Below are 10,505 nucleotides of genomic sequence, written 5' to 3'. Positions count from 1 at the left end.
TTCCCAGAAGTTCATAATAAGCAATACCGGTCATATCCCACCAAATAGAGAGGAGAATCTTCTTGGGGTGAAGGCCATCTCTAGAGGTCGGTTCTGGTGTTTCATCTCTATCTAACCATTGGCATTTGCGAACAGGATTATTGTAAAGGACCCATTTTTCATCACCAGTAACGATACGGTTCAAAAACTTTCATTTTCAAGCCGTTGCAGCAGCTGAGAACACACATTCACTCTCTGCTGAAGGTTGGCGACGGAAATTCTATGCGGAACCCATTTACCCAGCTTTGAAACCTTTCCCAACTGAATTTAACCTCTGAGCTATCATATCGACTGTCAAATTTGTCTCAGCTTCCACGAGTTCGAGCAAAGCGTCGGAGTTAAATACTTTAGGACGACCAGCGCGCGGGGCATCCTCCACGTCGCAGTTACCACTTCGGAATTTTGAAAACCACTTTTGCGCAGTCCTTACACTCACGGTATCCTCTCCGTGAACAGTGTTTATTTCTGCAGCAGCAGTTGTTGCATTTTTACCACTTGTATAAAAGAAATACAAAATATGCCTCTTATACGAGTTCGAATATTCCATTTTATTTTTTAAAAATACGTGCTTCTATCCGCGATTAAAATCACTTGTTGAATGCGCAATATATCAAAGAAAATATAAATAGTTCCGTTCAATGTTTGCAAAAATCGTACAAAAGTGAAATTATGGGTAAAATACGCACGAAGTTATGGACTGACCTGATATATTAATTTCTCCATGGGAAAGGTTTGTAGAATATGCTCATTGATGCCACTCGCCACCAGGTGGCGCTGCAGAGTAGCAACTTCTGCCCCGCTCAACCGATCGTCATGAAAATCAGTATGACCATGTATTTTTACACAGAGGAAACGAATATGCCATATGACGCTAATAAGGCACTGGTGCAACTGGGAATGCCTGCTTCAAACCGACCTGCAAACAACCTTTTCGATCGTGATTTGCAACGAGAAACACACTATGATTCTGACGAACTGGGGACATTCGTTAGAACAAATCTTCCGCAGTTGAGTCCAGAGCAACGCATTGCGTTTGACAGAATTATGCGTGCAATCACAGAACAAAGCGGTGGACTGTCTTTCATAGATGCGCCCGGTGGTACAGGCAAGACTTTTCTTCTTTCACTAATTTTGGCAACCATACGTTCACAAGATAATATTGCACTGGCTATTGCATCATCTGGAATTGCGGCAACTCTTTTGGATGGTGGCCGAACAGCGCATTCAGCATTGAAACTTTCGTTGAATTTGCAAAATACTGAGGCACCAGCATGCAACATCAGCAAAAACTCTGGAAAGGGAAAAGTACTCCAAATGTGTCAAATTATCATATGGAACGAATGTACAATGTCTCACAAGAAAGCATTGGAAGCGCTTGAGCGTACACTGCGAGATTTAAGAGGATCTTCGGTGGCGCACTCATTTTATTGTCTGGTGATTTTCGACAAACACTGCCCATTATACCACGTTCAACACCCGCTGATGAACTTAATGCATGTCATAAATAATCAGTTCTATGGCGTCATTTACAGAAATTGACTTTGAAAACTAACATAACAACGGGATGCATCGGCTGGAAATTTTGCAAAACTGTTATTGGATATTGGAAATGGGCGAATGGAAATTGATGAATCTACACAATGCATCACCCTGCCAGCAAACTTCCGTAAGATCACAGAAAGCATCGACGAATTGGTGCTAAAAGTTTTCCCAAACATTGCACAAAACTACAAAAACCCTCAGTGGCTCAGTACGCGTGCTAGTATATTAGCAGCCAAAAACATCGATGTCAATACCATCAACTTCACCATTCAGCATGGAATACCCCGTGAAACGACAACATATAAGTCCATCGATACTGTGGAGAATCAAGACGAGGTTGTCAACTATCCAACTGAACTCTTGAATTCGCTTGATTTGCCAGACATGCCGCCGCACGTTCTTACATTGAAAATTGGCGTACCCATCCATTCTTCTTCGAAACAAAAATCCACCACGACTTTGCAACGGAACCACACTCTCAGTCAAGAAAATGATGAACAATGTTATCGAGGTAACAATTTTGACTGGAAAATTCAAAGGTGAAGACGTACTGTTGCCACGTATCCCAATGATCCCGACAGATATGCCCTTCGAATTCAAACTTTAACAGTTCCCAGTGCGACTCGCTTTCGCAATGATTATTGACAAAGCACAAGACAATCGTTACCAGTGTGGGGATTAAATTTGGAGAATCCATGCTTCTCACATGGGCAGCTCTATGTGGCTTGCTCACGTGTCGAAAACCTTCTGATTAATTCGTCTACGCACCAGATGGAAAAACAAGAAATATTGTGTATCCCGCAGCACTTCAATAAACATCGAATTGAAACTAAACTTTGTAATGCCACTTTTTTCTTCGAAATAAACAAAGTCAATAAAATGGTTTAGAATGAATAGAATATTTGTTTACTGATTTTTCTTTAAAGGTATTTTTCTTAAATTTATTTTTGTTGTTTGCGTAGCTACGCGTGCAGGGTACAGTTAGTTTACATATATTAGATAACTTTTGTTTGAACAATTGTCACCTACATACATACAAACATATGTACATATATGCTTAGGTGTATGTACATTCGCTTATTTTGCTTAGAGTATTTTAATTAGTGTAAATACATAGTAGCGCGCGCGCTGAACACACGACTTTCGTGCGGTACTCGTTTGTTTTTTTTCACGTCACATTCATGCACGCGTTTCCTAAGTAAATCGCGTGATCTTACCCTTTTCCTGTTTTTTTAAACAAGTGAAATGTTTTACCTATAGCACCAGGCGCTATATTCGATAATCTGGATTCACGTGAGATTATTTGAGTAAAGGACGTCATAAAATTTTTATACTCAGCATAGTCTCCGTTGGCGGCCGCCGTAGCCGAATGGGTTGGTGACTACCAATCGGAATTCACAGAGAGAACGTAGGTTCGAATCTCGGTGAAACACCAAAATTAGGAAAAAAATGTCTAATAGCGGTCGCCCCTCGGCAGGCAATGGAAAACCTCCGAGTGTATTTCTGCCATGAAAAATCTCCTCATAAAAATATCTGCCGTTCGGAGTCGGCTTGAAACTGTAGGTCCCTCCATTTGTGGAACAACATTAAGGGGGAGCCTGGTTTATAAGGTAAAAAAAATCATTTTTTTTTTTCGTTTTAAGCGATTCCTAATATATTTCAGAATATTCACACAAAGTTACAGAGCCTAATTCTCAATATTTCCGTAGATACAAAGCCAAAAAAAGGTAGGCGAGCGTTAGGTAGTTACGCTGTGACCGGACAGCTATAGTACAAACTTTATCTTCTTTTCTCGACTTTTCATTTTTATGATTTCTTTGAATTGGCGTACATGAATGAAAAAAAACTAATGAACCTTTTGAAATGAAACATAGCTTTTTCCCTTCAGTATTAAATTCTCTTCTATTTGAACTAACAAAATAGATAAAAAAAAATTTTCAAGATTTTTATACCAAGTTGAAGTGAATTTTTTTTTTATAGAAAGGCATTTTTTTCTTTAAAACCTCCAAAAAGTTGAAATTTTGGAATTTCTCTCAGTTTTCTTAGTTCACCAAGAATAAAAAATCATGATAATTAGAAATCCATTTAAATTTTTTGCTTTAGATAATAATTACGAGCTGTATCTTGTACGCCAGTTGGAAACTCCAGCGTTGCAGCGCTCTACTAATTTCTATGTTAAACATTTTTTTCAACTTATTTTAACCAGTACAAACACTTTTTATACTTTTTAAATGTCCTTAAAAAAAATCGCAAAGAGATGCAATTTTTAGACCTCATAAATCAGGCTCCCCCCTTAATACGCACACCACAAATAGAAGAAGGAGCTCGGCCAAACACCCAAAAAGGGTGTAAGCGCCAATTATATATACATATAGTACAATATATAGTCTCCGTTGAAGGTAACAACTTCGGCAGCGACAACTTCGGGAGATGCGACGTCGTGCCGACAGCTGCTGTTATAGCTGCCTTAGCGTATTTCACCGTAACATTTCCATCTTCCCAAGTTGTTTTTGTATGCTGAGCTTTACAGCCACGTAGCTGTCTTCTAAATCGGCGCGACTATTATCGGAAGGATCCAAATCCTCAATGTCAGCTTGCATGGAAAGTGTTTGTTTGAAGTAGGTTTTGTTTTCTGTAAAAATAAGTAGGTTTTGATTCAAATATTTTTTGTATATAAAGGGGAAATATATGTAAAAACGTAATTTGAAGTGTAGTAAACTGTAGTTAACTGTCGTCATTTCGTCTCAAGCAACAGAATTTTTGTTTCGTCGCAAATAACAGGATTTTGGTTTCCTTACTTATCAACAGCTGGATTGTGGTTTCATCCTACAAGATTTTGGTTTCTCTGGCCAACATTTGTGCACCCGCCCTACCTAAAATGTGTGCATTATTGTTATCATCGCCTTCTTCCTCTTCTTCTTCTCAGCTTTGCATAATATCGTTCTCAATAAGTTGGCCATAGCATTGCAAATCGCTATCACAGCTCACGTATTCAGCTTTGTTTGGTATTTAATCAAAAAAAAATAAATCTTCAATATCGCCTTCGGAATCAGTATCATAGGTCGTTGTGCGAAATTTGGCCTGAAAAATATAATAATAAATATTTACATAAGCTTCAAGAAGTTTATTATTATGGTGATGTTACCTTCTTGAAACAGTTGACAATAAGTTGTGGCTTTACCATCCGACACGTCGGTCCAGAAATTTGTCGCTCCAGCGCGCAAATTTGATTTTGGTCAATAATTTGTCTGTACTGAAATGCATGTATCACGCCTTGGTCCAGAGGCTTGTTGTTGTTGTAACAGCATAAACATTTCTCTTACATATACGGGGAATGTTGCTGAGGTGGCAGTCCTTGGCTGGATTTAAATCCGGGTCTTTCCGGTTACGTAGAACCGAGTGCCTTGGGAACGTGGTCCCGAGGCTGTATTAGCGCGGTTGTGTTAGGAGGAAGAAATTCTATCTTAATAGTTTCCAGCTGGCATGTCACTTTGTGACAAGCTGCCTTAACCACAAACAAAATAATTGCTTTTCAGCTGCTTGTCAAGATAAAAGAAAAATTCTATTCCAAATATTTGTTGTCGTCGATGCTTTGCCACTAGCGATGGTGTTAACTCAACAAGTGGCTATACAATTGGTAGCAGAGAAATAAAAATTGTATGTTATGCAGACGGCGCAGTTATTTTATCGGATACTGAAGATAATGCACAAATGCTTTTTTATACATTCTAACAATCTGCAACAAAATTCCACATGTGGATCTCTGATACAAAATCAAATTCCATGACCACATCAAAGCATCCTCTTAGGTGCAAACTTGCCGTGTATGGACGAATCATGGAGCAAGTGATGAGGTTTCAATATATGAGTACTAATATGCATAAGTAACAACACAAAGAGATGCAGCCAATGAGGTTAATACACAAACAGTGAAAGCAGCACGCATTTCTGGCTTTTTAAGGGGCATGGTGTGGAGAAACAAACACATGAGTGTGAAAAGGAAAACGCGAATTTATAAAACATGCCTCCCACCCAATGATGATAGATTGGCCAATAACTATTGTGGAAAAACAAATTGTGAGAGGAACTTCGGCTAAAACGTAACGGTGTTAGCTCGCCAGCCGAATTCTGTACGATCATTTCACATGTATTCACACACTCGACTAATCAGTCGTCGTTCATTAGTAACGAAGTGACATTCGGTTAATTTTTTTCGTTTATCATTAACACAGTCTTATCACCAGCACATGTATTCACACACTCGACTAATCACTCGTTGTTCATTAGCAACGAAGTGACATGAGCGTAGTAGACTGTGTTGCTTTTTTTCGTACACCACTAACACAATCTTATCACCAGCTGAAATCTGCACATTAACGAGGTCGTATTCACACACTCGTCAAATCCGTCGTTGTTCAGGCGGCAACGAAGTGACATTAGGTTAATTGTTTTTCGTTTATCACTAACACATTCTTAGCTTTTTCGTAAAGAAACCGATTCAAAGCGATGAGAGCTAGCGAACTAGCGAACTGGCTAGGGTTGCAGTAGGTGGAAGGTTGCAAACAAACAGAACGCCTGCACGACGTGCTAAGAGATGGCACGAATGTTGGACATCGGAAACGCAAAATGACTAAAATATATACATACATACATACATATTTACTTATTTATTTATTTATTGCTATATTTTAATTTTTATTTTTAATCATGGTAAAAAAACGAGATGAAATATTAAATATACTAAAAAAAAAATGTTACAAAAGGCAAAAAGAAATAATAATATTAACAACGGGATTCTTCACTTTATTTTTTACATAACGATAAGTAATTACAGCAACTGTATATATAGCAACCAAAAAGCCTGCGTTCACTTTGTTTCTATTAGCAATACCATTATTTTATTAGGGTTTTTCTCGTTTTTGCTCAATTTACATTTTTTGCTATTGTAGTTGATGGGTTAGTGAACTCAGCTGTACGTTTCATTTAGAAGTGGTAATTTGAAAACATGGAAACCACGGAAAAGAAATTAGTGTAACGAAATGAAAAATAGTCATGAAATTGAGGAAAAGTAGGAATAGTTTCCGAATAGTTGGCAAAGACATTGGGAGAACGCATTCCTTTGTTCAACTAAACCGGAATTTCAACATATAATCCCAGTTCTGCGCGTCCAACAACACTATAATCATATGGCAAAGATGAACCCTCGACCTACGTCAGCAAAATTTGTTGAAAACGTAAACGAAACATTTGAAACAGTTTTTGCGCGGCAGCTACTAGAAAAGTCTTACGTAAAACTGGGCATGATGATAGTGTTGCTCCAAGAAAACAGTTTATTTCACTTGTGAACAGACGAACCAACGAGCATCACACTAATGATAACTCTTGCACAACTAAGATTGTTGTGCTGAAAAACCATAACCATAAACCATAACAAATAGAATAACGGCGTATTTTTATCACATGCCCTAATTTGCTACGAATCGCAAATAATTTATTATTATGCCGCGCACTTTTCACATCCTCTACGCAAAAATCGTGTTTTTGAGCTAAGACACTACTGAAGTGATGAGCCATATGTACTCGTATATTTACATACATATATATGTATGTATGTATGTATGTACGTATCTATACTATAAAGGTGAATGTCTGTACGTTGTCCGCGCTTCACTACGAAACGACAACACCAAATGACGAAAAAATGTTTAAACATTCATATTTTCACCCAATGAAGGTTATAGGCATGTTTTTATGATGGAACTCCCTTCCCACAGCCCCCATGCTGCGCCACCACTCTCATTATTTGCTTAAATTTAATCTAAAAAGGCGGGTCCCGGGTTAAAGCTAGTATGTAAATATATGTATACTAGTATACCTCAGTGACCGAAATTCATCTACTATATAGCGCACGCTCGACAACGTGAACGCTCTAAAGCGTGAACCTCCCAAAACGTGAACATAAATTTTTTGTATTGACTACTCTAAAACGCGAACAAACCCAAAAAGCTCTGTAACATGAACGATAAACGTTACAATTATTTGAATGTAGTTTACATTGATCTCAAGTAGTTCTGAAATTGGGGAATCCCCTAATTATAAAATAGGCATTTTATTCGCAATTGCATGTAAGGAGTAAAATATTTCAGTCGCGGTTTTGGTTTTGCAAAGCGTGTTTCGTCTTACGTTTTCTGGTGAAAATGAGTTCGAAAAAACCCGTGTGCTTGACATTAAAAGAGAAGGCTAAAATTCTCGGCTTTCTAAAAAATGAAACAAACTTCTTCGCTAGTGATGGATGGCTCCAAGGATTCAAGAAGAGGCACGGTATTCGTCTTCTTAAAATATCAGGCGAAAAACTGTCTTCGCAACCTCAGCTAGTGGATCCGTCTTCGGAGTTATTGTGGAGACTTTTTTCAGAGAAAACGTAAGCGTCAAGTTTGGAGAAGAGAGCCCCAGGGGTAAAGTCCGAGAAGCAGCGAATCACGTTTTTATGCTGTTCAAACGCCACTGGATCCCACAAGCTTAAGCTTTTGGTAATTGGAAAGGCGAAGAATCCACGCTGCTTTAAAAACTTTCAGTATCCCACCGACTATCCGCCTGGATGACGTCGGCTATTTTCAAGCAATGCTTTCATGAGTCATTTGTTCCACAGGTGAATATTCCTTTTAAGTTTTGTCCGATTTTGGTTGTTTTTTTAAGGTTACATCGTTTTTAAAGGAGAAAGCCTTACAAATTACTCCTTCTTACCCAAATGAAGCTAAACTGACAACGGAGAATGGGCAAATTTCGGCAATCTTTATGCCACCAAACGTTACTCCCCTCACTCAACCGACGGATCAGAATGCAATAAAAATCACTAAGTTATATTACAGAAACAGCCTTCTCGCTTCAGTAGCAGCGATAAAGTCTGATTTGCTCGAGTCGTTGAAAAAAAACCGCTATAAATCTTTTGGATGCGACTTGGTTTCGTGTTGGTGAAGCAACATTAGCTAAGTAAGTGATGGAACATTATTTTAAATTTTGCGGTAAACAATGACGATCCCGAAGATAATGTTCCGTTGGCGGTTTAAAAAAAAAATGGAAAGCTGAACTTCGCACATTGATGTGCAACATCGTCGATCTCCTTAGTAGTTTAAATCCTGAGGTTCGTTCGTGTTCGCAGATATGCTCAAAGATATGTATGTGGGTTATTGAAAAATCTTTTTTTATAAAAATTTCAGATTTCACGTTACCAGCCATACATGAATGGAACGAAGATATCGAGGAGGGCAATGGAGATGACTATCATCAACAAGAGGACGAATCCGATGATGACAGCGTATCAGAGCAACTGGAGAAAATTAAGCTGACTGAAGCAGTTGAAATTTTCAACAAGGCTTTAATATGGGCTGGTCATGAAGACGTCGATCAAAATGATATGAGTGTGGTAAGTCTTAAAATTTATATACTGTATTTACTTTATTCAAATTTTTATTTATACACAGTTTTTTAGTTATAGACATTAGTTTTAGTCATCTAATGCTCTAGAAAATTTCTATTTACTCCTCCAGAAATTGAAAACTTTTACAAAGACTCTACAGTTTGATCTACCCATGACTTCACTGAAGCGATGTTGGTGAAAACAGCTGGGTTGGCACTGTTGGCACAGCCATAGCCCCATGAAACCAAACCAACTAATTGGTTGTTGGCCACCAAAGGACTTCCTGGTAGAGCGTCGCAAGCTTTGTTTGCTGCGAGACCACACAACATTGAACTTAAAACGTCACCCTCTTCGTAGGTATACTCTCCCGAAACGCAATCACTGGCACTGATGATAGACTCCGAAACATCTACCAGAGCACCGCTTGAAGACCAACCGGTGACTACACCACTGGCACCGGTAGCTGGTTCCTCGGAAGCTAATTCAATGGTATCAAGACTTACTTCCTCTGCCAATTTTAAGACGGCAACATCATATTCCATGGTCGTATAATCGAAGTTACCATCGAAGGTACTCTTGGCAATGCTTACAATCTTACTGTTATTTACACTCACGACCAATTGTGAAACATCGTAGTTAGCCAAGCACTGAGCAGCTGTGACAACGACATTCGAATCGATTAAGGCACCCTCGCAGACGCGTGTTCCATCGGTTCCCTGTATAGCGACTACGTAAGGATGTGCCGAAATGGTGGTGGCATTACCATTCTCAATTCCATCGGCGGATATGCTTTTGGCGCATACGGCAATCAGCAATAAAGTACAAATGAATTTGTTGGCCATTTTGAAGGATATACTGGGTTTAGTGCGAAGCTTCCAACTGTGACTTTGCTCAAATTTTTGCGTTCTTATATACTCTGCCATTTATCGCTTACACAGCTTCTAAAGAGTTCTATACCAAAGTTAATTGGAATTAAGTTAAATATTTATTAAAGCTGTTTTAGCACACATCGTTCACTTGTTGGCTAAAATAGTGTCATAATCTAAACAAAACTATTTATTTATAGCGCGGAAACCGATTAAGCGATTTTGGCCGAATTTAACAAAGCACTCCAATCGTTTGTTTCTCCTGGTGATCAGCATCAGTTGGACACACCAAGTGAAACCAAGGTCTCTTCCACCTAATCTTTCTACCGCAAAGGAAGCCTTCCTTTTTAAAATTAAAAATTAAAAACACATCAAAATTTCCAAATGTTTAATCAGAGTTTTTAGAAAAATGTCGAGTATGCCGTTTTTATAACTCACACATTAGCTGACGTTGCCAAACTTCGCCAACTAGAAAATAAAAAGTTCTAAAATAAACTTCACAAAAACTAAACTTATGGGAATATAAACAACAAACACATCTCCTTCTGAACTTAATACCAACGAAAACGCCATATTATCGAAGATGTAGATGAGTTCTGCTACCTCGGTAGCCAAATTACAAAGGATGGTGGCGCAGTTAA

The 10,505-nt window shown here is 38.5% G+C and overlaps 2 protein-coding genes across 2 annotated transcripts; both read right to left on the bottom strand.

Moving 5' to 3' along the window:
- Positions 1–4,426: 4,426 nt before the first annotated feature.
- LOC129244356 (uncharacterized) lies at positions 4,427–5,548 on the bottom strand. The gene is made up of 5 exons (XM_054881975.1): positions 5,510–5,548; positions 4,994–5,086; positions 4,727–4,867; positions 4,623–4,662; positions 4,427–4,577 (listed from the first exon to the last, which is right to left on the bottom strand). The coding sequence occupies exons 1-5, from the start codon at positions 5,546–5,548 to the stop codon at positions 4,504–4,506; spliced, it is 387 nt and encodes a 128-aa protein (XP_054737950.1). The 3' UTR covers positions 4,427–4,503.
- Positions 5,549–9,129: 3,581 nt separating this feature from the next.
- On the bottom strand, positions 9,130–9,840 carry LOC129244354 (trypsin theta-like). The gene has a single exon (XM_054881974.1). The coding sequence runs from the start codon at positions 9,838–9,840 to the stop codon at positions 9,142–9,144; it is 699 nt and encodes a 232-aa protein (XP_054737949.1). The 3' UTR covers positions 9,130–9,141.
- Positions 9,841–10,505: the final 665 nt, after the last annotated feature.

Source organism: Anastrepha obliqua, chromosome 4 (genome assembly GCF_027943255.1).
Source record: "Anastrepha obliqua isolate idAnaObli1 chromosome 4, idAnaObli1_1.0, whole genome shotgun sequence".
Lineage (NCBI taxonomy): Eukaryota > Metazoa > Arthropoda > Insecta > Diptera > Tephritidae > Anastrepha > Anastrepha obliqua.
Note: the sequence above shows the minus strand (reverse complement) of the source record. Positions and strands in the feature narration are given on the sequence as shown.

What these genes read in the sequence shown, in the direction of transcription:
- LOC129244356 (XM_054881975.1), bottom strand. Translation starts at nt 5,548, where the DNA reads ATGCCCCTTAAAAAGCCAGAAATGCGTGCTGCTTTCACT. An exon ending in TTGTCAACTGTTTCAAGAAG is followed by an intron (nt 4,663 to 4,726) that starts GTAACATCACCA and finishes TATATTTTTCAG; the next exon opens with GCCAAATTTCGCACAACGAC. An exon ending in CTATGATACTGATTCCGAAG is followed by an intron (nt 4,578 to 4,622) that starts GCGATATTGAAG and finishes TACCAAACAAAG; the next exon opens with CTGAATACGTGAGCTGTGAT.
- LOC129244354 (XM_054881974.1), bottom strand. Translation starts at nt 9,840, where the DNA reads ATGGCCAACAAATTCATTTGTACTTTATTGCTGATTGCCGTATGCGCC.